Source organism: Lissotriton vulgaris, chromosome 7 (assembly GCF_964263255.1).
Source record: "Lissotriton vulgaris chromosome 7, aLisVul1.2, whole genome shotgun sequence".
Lineage (NCBI taxonomy): Eukaryota > Metazoa > Chordata > Amphibia > Caudata > Salamandridae > Lissotriton > Lissotriton vulgaris.
The window spans coordinates 1,546,584,884-1,546,599,977 of NC_141695.1; the positions used below are offsets into that span (position 1 = coordinate 1,546,584,884).

The following is a 15,094-nucleotide window of genomic DNA, read 5'->3' on the forward strand; positions in this document are numbered from 1 at the left end:
GACGCTCCCCAAGCAAAATAACTGTGTAGGGAGTGGCATTTTTAGTTTGTGTTTGTCAGTGTGCCAACAGGGGAGATGATGTTTTAGGGAACACACAGAAAACTTGTGAGGCCCTTATGTAGTAATAATACGGCTCCTCTAGTGAGTGCCCTATTTGAACGTAGATTTTAACTTGTCTCAGTTCTAAACTTGGGACACTAATGCCACCGGGTGTCCACTGTCCACAGAAGAAAGATGGTAAAGGCTGGGAGGTGAGACCACAGCGCATAAGAAGTTTCCAGTACTAGTATACCTATGCAATTGCTGCAACGTGGGTGATTGTCCTGCCGTGTTTGTTCGATGGCCTAGGGTCCTCGGGCGCTTCAATCCCATCTGTCTCCAATTATCTCATTGGCGGTAATTGGAAACCTCGTGGTAGCTATAACCAGTGCCTCAGAGGGGGTGGTTTCTCTGCATTCCAGTATCTGGTTACTAATTAACCCAGCACGGTCGCTTTTACTTTCGCGACCGCGCTTGTTTTGGTGGTCGGAGGTGGTGCAAAGTTCTATTAAAAGGTGGCAGGAGCTGTGAATGCCATTATTTGTCTCAGTCCTCACACAAGACGCATTATCTGAAGTGTTCAACTCGCACATAAGTCTAGAACCTCGCGCACACCACTCCTTCGAGTCCCTTTCACCCAGGAGTGCTCCTCTACCACTCAAGCCACCCCCTGTACCCTATATTTGTAAGACTGCATGAGTTACCAGCACGCCCAAAAGGCCCCTTCAGCTCGCAGTCCACAGCCCTCACATATATTTCTTAGATGTAGTGTTCACCCTGTGTAGTGCTCGTTCCTAACACATGTAGTGCTGAGCCCTCACATATGCCCACTGCAATTCTCAGGTTCCTTTGCCCTGCAGTGCTCATCCTAGGGGTTGTGTGTGCGCAGACGTGCTGAGTCTTAACACCCGGCTCTTGTGCCCTGCATTGTTCTTCCCTTCCACGCGTGCCTACAGTGCTGAACCGTCACACTCGACCTCTGTGCTCTGCAGTTCTCAGCCCTCAAAATATGACTAATATCACCATCGTATCTCCCGCTCTGATCTGACAGAAATTTGTCTTAACTTAAAACCAGTGTATCACCTGGTGCTCAGCCTCCACACATGACCCATGTCATCCCTCAGACTTGACCCCTGTTTCAAAGTGCTGACTTTTGAATCATGACCAAAGCACTCAGCACTCATCACTCATTGGCTCCTGCTCCATGCAGTTCACAGCCATCAAAGGCGACTAATGTCAGCCATTTTAAAGAGTTCCTTTATATTTCAATGCTCAGCTGTCAAACATAAACACAGTACCCTAAAAGCCTGACCCTCGTACCCAGCATGGCTAAGTCCACACACACCACCCGCATACTATGCAGTGCTTAACTCATACACAATCTTTGTATCCTGCAGTGCTTAGCCCTTACACTTGATCCTCGTGCCATCAGAATGCATTGTGCTGGTGCCCGTAGCTTTAGTATCGTGGAAGGTAAGCCAGAAAGAGGCAGCTTAACACTTCTGCAGTGGGCCTTATCTTCCTTTTGCATCTATGTCCCTTTACCACCAGGACCCGTGTGCAAAGAATAACTCGCACAAGCGCCTCTACGACTGCGCACTTGTAAATCAGGCGCTCCCCTGGGCCTCTTAAATGGTGATTTAAGGTGGTTATAATATTTCTGCAGTCATTCAGTCATGCATTGGCATAGCCAATAGGTCTCACCTTTGGGACCTTACAAGTATTTAGTTATGCAGCAGGTCCCAAATGCGTGACCTGTTGGCTATGCCAATGCTTGTTACTCATGGTATTAGCTTTTGCATACTGGTTTCTGCCTCCCAGTGGAAAACAATGCTGGTTTCTCACAAACTACTCAACAGGTTCATATCGCACGTCAGAGGAAAACAACACACCTAAAAATAAATGTTTTAGAAGGATTATCCCCTATGTATTTGCAGAAAACGGCCTGAAGATGCTGAGGAGCATTGGTAACTTCTGTTTCGAAAGAGGTGGATTGACACATAAAAGAAGAGGGACGTTCCTTTTCTTATCAAATTTCAGAATGCAATTAGAATTTGAAATACGATAGTCTAAGAATATCAAGGAGGTCCAATAGAGAGACATGGCATGAAAAGGTAGATAAGGGTAGCAATCTTTATTATCCAAGGGAATCCAGGTGATACAAGGTAAGGAGGCATACCTATGATTGAAAAGAGCCAGCCAGAGGGATGTTGATCCCCATTTTAAAGAAGGCTGATGCTGACCCTTCAGTGTTCAGCAATTATCGCCCGATCTCGCTCCTCCATAAGCCTTCTAAAATACTCAAGAAAGTTGTACAAGAGCAATTAGCCGGCTATCTGGAGTCCAGATCACTACTCCATGACTCACAGTCCGGTTTTAGATCCGGATTCAGCACGGAAACTGCACTACTAGAGTTATCCGAGACCATTCGTGAATGCGTGGATGCAGGCAAGGAGGCCATGTTGGTGCTCCTTGACTTATCCGTGCCGTTTGACACCGTCCCACATGCCATCCTGTTAGATAGACTGTCCAGTCTTGGGATACGGGATACCCCTTTGGCCTGGATTAGATCTTTTTTGATGGGCAGAACGCAGCAGGTCTACCTTTGGCCTTATGCTTCAGAGGATAAACCGCTTTGTTGCGGGGTACCGCAGGTGGCTGCACTGAGCCCTCTCTTTTCAATGTCTATCTTCTCTGGCTGAGGCTGTTGAATCCTGATGGGTTCAAAGTGATCTCTTATGCTGATGACACTCAGCTTGTGTTTTCATTTAGAGATCACTCTGAAGGCAGCTTTGCCAACTTCAGACACTGCCTCACCAACATATCCTCCTGGATGACTCTCAACACCCTCAAGTTGAACACCGATAAAACCGAGGTACTATTCTTCAATCAAAGCACCCCACTTCCCTCTATACTGTGGTGGCCATCGGAGCTTAACCGTCCCCCGGTACCAGTTAAATCAACCTGGGGTCTCAATTTGACAATGAACTGTCATGTAAGACTCAAATTAATAAGGTAACCTCGTCCTGCTTTGGTAAACTCCATATGATTAGGAAAATTCTTCCTTTTCTCCCCCTAGACTCGCGCAGGACCGCCATTCATGCCATAATCACTTCTCACCTGGATTATTCTAACGCCATGTATGCTGGAGCTCCAGCATATTTGATCAAACGGCTACAGTTGATACAGAATGCTACATCTAGGCTGATATGCAACATTCCCTTCCGCCATTCAATTACTCCATATCTGATGAAACTTTACTGGCTGCCCATCGCATCCAATTTAAATCTTTAGTCCTGGTCTTCAGGGCGCTCAATGGCCTTGGCCCGGCCTATCTCAGATGCAGGCTAAAGCCGGATCAGTCTGCCCAAGCTCTTAGATTTAATCATCTTCGTCTCCTCTACTCTCCCCGCTTTCGTCGCTCTAGAAAGGGGGGAAGAGCCTTTGCTGTTGTGACGGCTAAACTGTGGAGCAGCCTACATCTGTGTCTTCGGCTGACCACATCTGAACTAGTGTTCCGACGCAAATTGAAAACCTGGCTGTTCTCCAACCTCTAGCTGCGCCTGACTGCTGTGCTGCCCTAGACCGCAGCGCCGGGACACCCCCGTTGGGGGTAGCCGCGCGTTCTATAAGCTGCTAAATAAAATAAATAAATAGTTATTGCTATCTTGCTGGGGTCTTTATCCAGGTCGTTGCCAAAAATATGTTGTATCTTGCCAGACATAGTCGAGTTGTATTAAAAGTGTTTCTTTATTCTTTATTAAGATCATGTTGCAGGATGGCATTCTGGTACAATAAGTTGGTTTCCATGTACATCTGCCCTTCAGCCCCACCAGGAGCAGCCTGCCTGCTGCTCAGCCCTTCTTCCAACTGTCACACCTCACCCACACAGGCACTCAAATATTCCAAGCATCACTGTCACTCCAACATTCCACTCTCAATACTCACCCTGGCTGAGTAGCAGACAGATAGGTAAACTGGGATACACATACGTAAATAACCAGGATATAACATATCTCTGAGCAAAATGGTCATTTGAAGATGGTGTCTGCATTTAATGTAATATTGAAATGATTCACATAAAAGCAGGATTGATCTACACACAAGAGGTTCAGGAGAGAAGCACAAGCAAAATAAACAGTGAATTGGATCTGGCAGTTGATGTAGGGAAAGAGGATTGAATGAAAGTTGTGCGCCCGCTCTTGTCCTGCTCCTGCCCTGCATGAGGAACCAAAAATGCCCTCCTAAATTCTCCTCTCACCTGCTCTGCCCTCACATGCACCTGCCACATTTATCATGGGTCTGCACATAGCCTTTTACAAGCTGTTCCAAGCAGGTGCCACAGTGATTTCGACAATATTTTCCAGGTTATTCGCTATCATATCCTTGATAAATAGCTCGCATTTCCCGTATGTAGGTGTGAGTATTGTGGCAGAAATCGAACGCTTAAATCTAGAGAGCTTCTAATGAATTTTTTACCTGCAGTGGGCTTCTACAGTGTGCACAATGTAAGAAAAATTAGCACATATCTAATTATCACTGACTAAAGTCTGTTCAGAGCATGGAGGTAAATTATCTTATGGCACTTCAATATCTTGAAGTAATACAAAGGAAATGGCATTCACGTTTTCATATTTTTGTCACAGGTTTACGATTGAAGCTGTACGATTTGCGCTTTGAAGAAAACAGCATAGAGCACCACACAGATAACTATGTAAGTGAAGACCTGATCGTGAGAAGAAGTCAGCCTTTCAAGATCCAATTGACCTTCAACAGAGATGTCTCGAAAGAGGACGAGCTTCAGTTTGTTATTATGACAGGTACAGTTCCATATGAGTAAGGACAATTACACTATGTACACAAACATGACTGCCTCAGAGCACAGCACGACATCAACAGAAACAGATCATCCATATCACACAAACAAACAACATACAATGGTATTAGCAACCACAACACTTTACCTCACAGACAAGGAGCCTCAAAAGACTCACTCGAACAACATAAAATGTCTGCCACACAGCCAGCTCACAAAAGTAAGCAATGTTCCCAGCAAAAACACCATACCATGAAGTCATCTCCACTACACACTCACATAGTGATGGTTTGTCCTGATGAGGCATTTAACATAGGGGCAGGACATCCTAATCACTGACCTCTCTCTCATGCAGGCAATCTCAGTCACACACTGTCTGCAGAGTCAGGCAATCTGCAGCACACAGCCAAGACATTGAAAGGAATATCCAAACCATAGACCTCAAAAACAGGTGATTCTCATCACACACTTCTCTTTAGATGCCAATATTTCCATTATAACAGACTGATTTTTATGATTTATGCATTTTGTTTCACAGGGCCGTCCCCTTCTGAGTCAGACAACACATGGGCTAGCTTTCCTATCTCCAAGGCTCAGGAGTCAGCCTCCTGGGTGGCGACTAAACAGAGCAATAGTAAAAATGGTTTGGTTGTCACCATTTCAAGTCCTGCCAATGCAGTGATTGGACGCTACAAGCTCAGTATCAATATTGCATCAAAGAAGGGCAAGACTACCTCCTCCCGGCTGGATGGCTTCATCCTCTTATTCAATCCTTGGGTTCCAGGTAAAAACTATATTTGATATGAGATTCTGCCTCTATAATGTAACAGGATGCTAAACATGGTATCGCATGTTATATCATTTGATTTGTTTCTAGAGCAATACATTTGTTGTGTATAATGCCTTTATATGGCTTTTGCATCCAAAGAAGGTTATTAGCTGCGGAGACTTCAAAAGAATCCATATGTGATGAATCTGAAAGCAAAGGAACTTAGATAGACTTAATAACAGTTTAGCAACAAACCGCTAATGGCGCAAACACTTTACTGTGAGCGAAGAGTGACGAGCGATCAAACACAGGTTTGCAGTTGCTAGAGCCGGAATCAATTTAAATAAGACAGTTTAACATGCCTATCTCACACCTAAAGGGTTGATCCCCACTCGCGGTGTTCCCTTTAATTCTTGGTGACAGACCTTTGCCGTCATTTATGAGATCAGGAGCTATACTTCACATAAATGAAAATCACAATGCTATTTATAATTACAGGCAATAACGAGAGGTAGGTGTACTTTTTAGGGTTTCATTTTCATTTAAAATGGTTTAGTACACTTTCTTTTCTTTCTTTTTGGGCCATATGTATCAACAAACCCTTTTGCGATTCCTAAATAGCGATATTTAAGGAATCGCTATTTAGAAATCGCAAAATGGTATGTTGCTTCTTTTTAGCGATTCCTTAACATTCCTAAATTGCGATTAGCAAATTGCTAATCGCAATTTTCCCATTCATTTCTATGGGCCATGAGGCCCATAGGAATGAAGGGGAAATTTCCGATTAGCAATTTGCTAATCACAATTTAGGAATATTTTCAAGGGTGCGGGGGTGTCACAAGAACACCCTGCTGCACCCCTGAAAATGACATGTGTGGGCATATGGCGCACATACATGCCCTAAGGGCATGTATGAGCGTCATATGGCACCTTTGGATTTTAAATAAATTGCTTTTTTAAAAGAATTCACAACTTACCACCAACTGCGAATTTCGGCCTTTGCGAATGCTAATTTGCTTGATACATAGGGCCCTTTATTCTTTATTCAGGTAGTTTAAATATCAATCAGATTACGTAATTCATAAAAGAAATGGTTAGTGCAATCATAACAAATGATGCATAAAGGAAAGAATTCCCGGGGGGCGCTAGATGGTGCCAGACCAAGATGGCCGCACTGTCGTGAGGCTCCCGCCGGACTGAGCGCTTTCATCATCCTTCAGCCATCCTGACCGGGTAAAACTGGTCAAGCATCGCACCGCTGCCTCCGCTACACCTGGCCGATCACAGCGGTGCCTCTCATGCCCGGGGACTCCCATCCGGTGCACTGCCAGCAGCCGTTGAGGACTGACCGGGTTATGGCGCTGGTAGCAGTGCTCTCGCGTGCCGGCCCACGCCGCCAGGAAAGGCCGCGGCTTTGCGTCCTACCCAACGCTGCCGGGAGATTTTCGCCTGCGGGAGAGCGCTCCCAGATTGGATCAACGGAGCCTTCCTTCACGCCCGGGGGGGGGGGCCAACGGACACCTCAGGTGAGCGCGGCCTTTAGTCTGCTCCCGTCCCCCTGCCGCTGCCTCCTTCTCCCCCTCCGGCGCGGTGATCGCTCCGTATCGCGCTTCCCGCTCCAGGTGCCTGACTGCCGCCTGCAATCGCAGGATTTACACCCCTGTGCCTGGGACTCATTTCTTCACCTCGTGGCCATCACCGCCCTCAATCCCAGCTCCGGGGTTGCGGTCACTCTTCCTGCCAGAGACGCTGCCTGTCCCCCCGCCATGCCGACTGGAGGCTCCCTCAGCCCCTGACCATGAGGCAGGCACCCCACACGGAATCAAGTCTTGCTGCTCCGTTGCCGATCCTGCTGCTGCCTCTGCGGTAGCCTTATCACTGCTGCCTGGTCACCTTCAATTGGGGGCTCCCTGGCAACCCCCGCTGTATCTTTGGCTCCCTCTCACCCAAATCTACATCGGCACTGGGCCGCCACGGTCTGCCACTCTCCCTATCTGCCGGCCACTTCACACCTTGTCGCCCCCCCCAGGGGCGGTCTGCACGGAGGGGCTCCCTTCCCTCTCCCCGCCCCCCCCCCCCCGGGTGGAGGGCCACACGCTACATCGTCTTCTTTTTGCTGAACTTACCTGGGGCTGAGGCAACGCTGCTGCAGAACCCGCGGCCGTCACTACCTGTTGTTATTGCGTGGGACGTCGCTCGGCAATGCTACTGCCGCCCTGGAATCGCACCTCTTGGCTGCTTGACCTCCCTGGAACCCTTACTCTTTTCATCTGGCGCCTGCTGCTCCCATTGCCCCCACCAGTGTCCGATCCATTGACCGACTCGAGGGTGGCCCGTTCCCTCCTTTCTGTCTGGACCCTCTTACGACCTGGCTTCCACCCTTCATATAGTGTCGCGGACACCCAGGCGAGATATGGGCCGCAACGATGCTCGCCAGTCCAAAATCCCATTTGAATCTAAAAAAACTTCAAAAACTGTGCCAGGGACGGAGGGCAGTCTTGCGGCCTCGGGCCCGCAGGAGGAGGACTGGTAGACACTCTTGCTGGACATGAGGCAAAGCCTATCCACAATAGACTCCAAAATTGACTCCATAAACTCGCGCATGGACAAAGTAGTGGCCAAGCTGGAGCAACATGACACTCGCATCAACGAGTCAGAAGACAGGATTTCGTTTCTGGAAGATGGCGCTGCTTCGACTAGCAAACAGGTCACTCAAATGGACAAGCTGCTCAAACTCATTGCAGACAAGAATGAGGATTTGGAAGCGCGCTCCCGCCGTAATAATGTCTGTATTCTAGGCCTTGCGGAGTCCACAAACACTGGCAAGATGGAGACCTTTGTAGAGACTCTTGTCACGGACCTGTTTGGTAAAGAATCCTTCTCCTCACATCTCATCGTCGAGAGGGCCCACAGATCCCTGGCAGCTCGCCCTCCTCCTGGAGCCCAGCCACGTCCCATCATTGTGCGCTTTCTAAACTACAGAGACCACAATGCGGTGTTAAGACGCTCTAGGGAACTGGGAACTGTGCACTACTGCAACACGACTCTCTCTTTTTTCCCTGACTTTACCCCTACAGTCCAGGAGGCCAGGCGCAAATTTGCTGGGGTCAAAAAGAAACTTCAAGCGCAGGAGATCCCATACGCCATGCTGTACCCAGCTAAATTGAAAATCATGCTCGGCGGCAAGCATCACTTTTTCGAAAGCTCACAACAGGTGGAAGACTTTCTTAAACAGCATAGCAAGGACAGAGACGGTGAGGAGGCGGCTCAGCGGCGATCTAGGTCCCCTTCACCTATGTCACAACAAGACTGAATTGTCATACTGGGATGTTGATCCAATTAGAGCTGCGAGCTATACCCTTTGCCTATGTGTAGTCTAATTTCTAGAACTTTAGATGAGATGCCTGATCTGTACGAATACCGCTGGTCTTTAGTATACCTTAGTCCTTGGTCGCCCACCTCCGTCCCACGCTAGGCGTCCGGGGTACACCCTACTGCCTGTAGGTGCAAGTAGGGAGGTGGCTGGTCTGGTTTGGCGCCCCTAGTCTTGGTCCCCCGATGGGCGAACCCCCAAGCTCCCCGTCCCTTCTCAGGGTTGGGGCAAGCGTAGTATCTGGTATACTCTTTGGTTTGTTATGTTTCTGGGTAGGTGGATGGTTGTTGTATACCCGGCTAGTTGGGGTTGCCGGCGTGGGTGGGATGATGCTTCGAACTACTGCTAATGTTATTTTAAGGTTTGACATGTTTCTTTTGGGTGGGTTCTGCGGGGGGATTTTAGGGGGTGACTGTACTTTCCATACCATCAATTGAGCTTTGGCCTTGGCCCGTGCCATCATATGCTACATAATTCGATGTTTGTCGGAATGGGTGACGTAGAGGGTGCACAACCATCACACCAGTTTTGACTAGCCTCCTGGAATGTTCGAGGGCTTAATAATCCCAGGAAAAAGAGACAAATTCTGGGGTACCTTGACAGACAAGGAGTTTCAATAGCCATGCTCCAGGAAACTCACCTGCTGCCTGATAGCTCTCCCTTATTCGCCTCCAGGTGGGCCTCATGCAAGGTTTTCTCTTCCTACTCCAAATATGCTAGAGGGGTCACGATCTTGGTAAGACGAGGGGTGAGGTTTACACCTGCTGGTACGGATGCGGATTCATGCGGAAGGTACTGCATGGTCTGAGGGAAACTACATGCACACACAGTCCTTTTCGCCTGCTACTATGGCCCCAACTCTGACGACACCTCTTCGCTTCTCACAATGTGGGGCAAAATTCAAACATTGGGCATAGGTCGTGTTATATTGGGTGGGGACTTTAATACTGCTTTACACCCTCGCCTAGACAGATCTGTCCCCCAGGCCTCACACTACTCCCATACTCAACGCATTCTGTCCTCCATTGTTGCTGAACACCACTACATCGACGCCTGGAGACACCTACACCCGTCCCTCAAACAGGGCACTCATTACTCTACCGTGCATTCTACGTGGGCACGTCTAGACTATGTGCTCTTTTCGGCAATCCTTGCTCCCTGGTTGGTTACTGCCCTACACCTTGCCAGGACCTTCTCAGATCATTCCCCGGTCCTAATATCGCTACGTCTGCCCACTGAGGTCTCCCCTTACCTGAGCTGGCGCCTCAACCCTGCCCATCTCACAGACTCTGCCTTTAGGGCGAAACTCGAACAGGATATCCAAGACTTCTTTGAGCGCAATGTAGGTTCGGTGTCGAATCTCACGGCGGTTTGGGAGGCCTTTAAGGTCACGGTGCGGGGCTGGTGCATCGCTAGGGGAGGAGGGGTCCTTAAATCTCTATGCGATGAGTTGCGTAAGCTAGAATCCGAACTTCGCAAACTGGAACAAAGAAGAACCTGCGACGTTCGAGGACACGCTACCAATGCCCTGATCAGGGACAAGCTGAACGAGTACACAAAAAGCCGCTGCTAGGGAGTGTAAGTTCCTCGGAAGACAGCACACTGCACGCATTTTTGGCAAGGGGGACAGACCGGGCAGGGCGCTCGCATCCGCCATTCGAGCCCCTTGATATAACAATTTCATCTCAATATTACTGGACAAACACCTACTCCCACAGCGTGATCTCACAGAACAACTCTGCATCCTCACGAGCCATTATTCCACTGTCTACACTTCTCAAAGGTTGGCTCCCATCGACCTACGCCCATACCTGGAGGACACAGCCATTGCGTGGCTTGGTCCATCTCAGCAAAAATTCCTGCACCATATACTTGAGGTGGACGAAATAAAAGATGCCATTATGTCCATGAAGCCATTACTGGAATGGGGTAACCCAATGAGGTTCAAGGACCTGGGTAGTCAACGTTATACAGAAAACAGTGGTCCTAACCAAATTAATTCCTTATCAGCAAACAAAGTATGCACAAAGTTGGTTATTTTAATGAGCTTCTTAGATTAAACTGCTCCGTTGAGTCAATCAAAATTGCTACTTACAGCAACATACACAAAACATAAATTGTTGTAAAGTACCTGACACAAGCCAAAAATTATTTGGAAAAATGTAGGGAGTTTAATAAATTACTCCATTTGGACTTAATATTTTTATATACATTTATACAATTATGTACATTTTTAAACTAACGGTAAAAAGAAGAGCAATCGGCTTCTAAAGAAGTGCAGGAAAAAAGGGAGAAAAGAAGTGATTGTGAGGAGAAGGGTGTAAGCCTCAAAGAGAAAATTGTGACAAGTGAAAAGAAATGTAAACAGTTCCGATATGTTGCAGCTGTACTAAAAATTCAGCTTGTTTCACAAAAAGGCCACAGTCAATTGCTACTATTTCTTCATTCATTTATACAGTCATGAATGACATGTATAATGTTTTTTTGGGGGGTGGTCCTATTTGTACATGACAAAGGGGGCGTCGACGTTTTGACCCGTCTTTCGGTGCATGGGCAAGTTGGAGCCTCGACCTGCGGGTCTTCCTCAGGACGGATGTTGCACACACGTTTTTACCGTAGACTTCTCAAAAGTGTAACCTAAGGTAAAAATTATTAAAATGGTGGTCAGGATTTTAATAAAATATATATGGATATAGTTATTCCAAGTTGTGTAAGTTGCTTACCCACAGATTACTCATGGGTGGCCTCCGTCCTCCTATTCCGGGATGGACGTGTAATATGAATGACCGTAATGGACCACCTGTAATTAATAAGGCGTGAACGGTCTATTACTAACTTGATGTGAAAATCATTTCAATGTTACTTAAGAAACCTAATGAAACCTAATACAAACTTCAAAATTGGCTTACCCTAAACTGGGTGGTGCGGCGTCTATGTTGGGTATTCAGACGGTGTAAGACACAATTCGAGCAGAGCGTCCCCGAACACTGCATAGAAGACAACAATGGGGCAATAGAATAAGTCTTGGAGCTCCCCATTTAAAAACGTGGACGCTAGACGCTAGAGGTTAAACAGTCAGATTGCATACCTTACGTGTCAGGCGTCGCACATGTCGGGTGTCATACGATGTAAACTTGTAGGTGTTCGAGTAAAGTCCCCGTTCCGTTATTAAAAATAACGCGAAGCGCTGTGAAAAGAATATGCGCAAAGTAGGTCAAAGGGGCAAAAAAACGCTTAGTCGAGTGCGGTGTGGGGTAGCAGGTTTTTGATATTAGCTTACCGTTTCACCTCGCGTCTACCGCCGCCAAAGCCGAACCGCTATGTCGGATCCAGGCTGTAGGAAGGTGGATATCTGACTATGGTTACCCCCAAACTTTTTGCCTGGTGTTTAGCTGGTTTTTGACTTAGTTGGCCTGGGATCCTGCTATTCAGGGCCCCAGGCCGATTGCTCTCTCCTTAAAATGGACTCCATGTACCTTAGGTGCATAAAACAATTGGAATTGGTTCACCTTATAGGCCCCTGTAACAGTGTACCATAGGTACCCAGGGCATAGGTGTAGCCAAGGCCTACCAGGGGCTGCAGCATGTATTGTGCCACCCCTGGCCTGGCCTCCATATTTGACACAACTGGCTGATCACTCAGCTGGGGTAAGTTGGTGTAATCACCTCTTGCTTAGATATAGTATCCCTATATCTAACCCTAAACTGGACACATATGTTCCTATCAGCCACTCCTATGGAAGGCCTCATCAATCCTGGAGGCAGAGTGCTTGGAAATATGTGAGATGGTGCTCTAGCATGAGCTGAGCCTGTCTGCAGCTGTCGGGAACAACTCCCTAAGCTGTTCCGGGATATTGCCATACCATATACTCTTAAGTGCATTATAATCCTCGCGGTTAAATGCTATCTTTGGTTTGGCTTTATCAAAACATGTCGAGTAAGGTGTCATACGAATTGGAATACTATCCCCTCGCCAATTCTGGCGACGGGGATAGCATTCCACCCTTCTAGAGGGACACGACATGTGTGTAGCCTTAACCCCGGTTAAAGTTAAACAGAGCCTCAGCTTCACAAAATGGACGCTGCCACCACAGACACAAGTCTGGCCTCCTGCTGCTGACCGAAACTCGGCAGATGGTGGCCTGGACAAAGGGTTTCCTGCCTTGGGAGGTGCGAGCACCACCCCAGACAGGATTTTGTGTATTGGGTAGGACAGGGCTGAATAGAATCAGACATGCCCGGGGCACACAAGGTGTCCCCGTGCATAGGCCAGTCCAAACCGGTTCTGGGGCCTTCCAGCCCCAGTCCTGGCGCGGAGCTGGACAAAGGAAAGGGGGTGTAACCACCCCCCTTCCTGGTTCCTACCAGAGGAGGGACCTAGTAGGTGATCCACCCCCAGTTTGGGAATAAGAGGGGGAGCAGTGCCATTGCACAGCAGATCATCCTGAAATCAACTTTAAACAAGAAGAAGACTGGACTTCGACATTCTGCTGCACAGAAGACTGAAGAGAATCTCCCTTGTGGCCTAGGAGTGGCCACCCTGTGAACACAGGTACCAACCAGCAACTCGACGTCTGCTTTGCCGCCGCCTCCCGCCGGAGACCGAGCCCAGAGCCCGACAAGAACCAGACTTCCAGACCTCTCAGAGCCCGATCCACAGTCCCTGCGAAGAAGGGACCCGTGGAGGCACCGAGTGACGTGGGACCGGACCTCTTGAAAGACACTCGAAAAGCTGACTGCGCAGCTTCTGAGGCATCCTCGACGTTGTGCTTTGGGGACTGAGAACCCCCACCACCGACCAGCCCTTGCACCGAAGATCAGCCCTCCAGCATCTCCACGATCTGCGTGGGGCCCTTTTTGCATTGTGCCACTCGACGCGCCATCCCGGCCACTAGCCACGTGGTCAGCGGCCATCTTGGCGACGAAACCGAAGATTTACACAGCAGGTCTGGTTGCTCCAGACCTACCCAAGCTCCTGTAAAAAGGAGCACCCGCTCTGACCTTGCTGGTCCGAGTGAACAGCATCTTTCAACTTCAGCGTGGCTTGCATTTGCCAAGGCCTGTTTGCTCCGATCAGGTCGCCGACACCGCCAACAGCGAGAAGCCTACGTGGGACAGCTCGTGACCGACTCCTGGACGTCCTCGACCCCGGGTATCCACGTGGCTGCAGAAAGAAGCTACCCGACAACGCCTGTTTGCACCCGACATCGCCTGGTTCCAATCTGGTTCCACGGTAGTCACTGGCTAGTGACTTTGAACATTGTCCCCTCTGCTTTCAGGTCTTCACATCTTCAGATCCACCCTTGGATCCACCGGAACTCTTCTCATCGAGCCGCCTGCAGCATCTTCAGCTCCAAGCACCATCGACCAGCGTGACGAAACCCGACACGACTTCGACCCTGTGCACCCGCTTCCTGTGGGTGAGGTAACTCAGCTCCGCCGGTGCTCCTGCACTGGTACACATCCCAAGACCCTGTGTTTTAAGTTTCAGCTCCGTAGGTCACTCGGAAGGTTCCTAACTTTCTAACTTTGTGCTTTTTACGCACCATAGACTTTGTATTGAAAAGTGCGTGCACTTTGAACACTGCACCCGAGTCCCGTGGGCCTTTCCCGACTTAGTCATTGCCAGTCTCGAATAGCTCCAGCGATTCCCAAGGCCCTAGGCCTCTTCACTTTCCTATTGGTATCTCTTATACCACTTTCTTAGTATATGGTTTAGGTGGCCCCTAGGGCTCATCCATATTGTGCAACTTTTGTGTATTTTAAACTGTCTTGTGATTTAACGCTTGTGCTTCTGTGCTCATAAAGAGTCCAGGGGATTTTAATAGTTAATAAATCAATAAATATTTTCAATATATATCTGTGTGGTGTCCCTTTCATTTGGTATTCAAGGGGGTTGTGTATGGTATAACAGCTGGCTTCACATGCCTTTCAGAGTTTAGCCTAAGACTGCTTTGTCCACGTTACCACTAGGATAACTGGTCTACAAGGTTGAATTACAACCATCATCATAAGGGTTGCTTGGCATGGTACAAAGTGATCACTAGAATTAGTGAGCATTATATACCAGGCCAACTTCTCACATTGGTGAGCAGCG

At 48.3% G+C, this 15,094-nt stretch overlaps 1 protein-coding gene across 3 annotated transcripts in view; it reads left to right on the top strand.

The window, feature by feature from the left end:
* LOC147705978 (protein-glutamine gamma-glutamyltransferase 6-like) overlaps positions 1 to 15,094 on the top strand; it is a 322,464-nt gene that overhangs the window by 129,382 nt on the left and 177,988 nt on the right. For all 3 annotated transcript variants that reach the window (XM_086932438.1, XM_086932437.1, XM_086932439.1), the window contains exons 2-3: positions 4,686 to 4,859; positions 5,394 to 5,639. In XM_086932438.1, the coding sequence (XP_086788564.1) occupies positions 4,686 to 4,859; positions 5,394 to 5,639 (420 nt within the window). The remainder of the gene's footprint in view (positions 1 to 4,685; positions 4,860 to 5,393; positions 5,640 to 15,094) is intronic.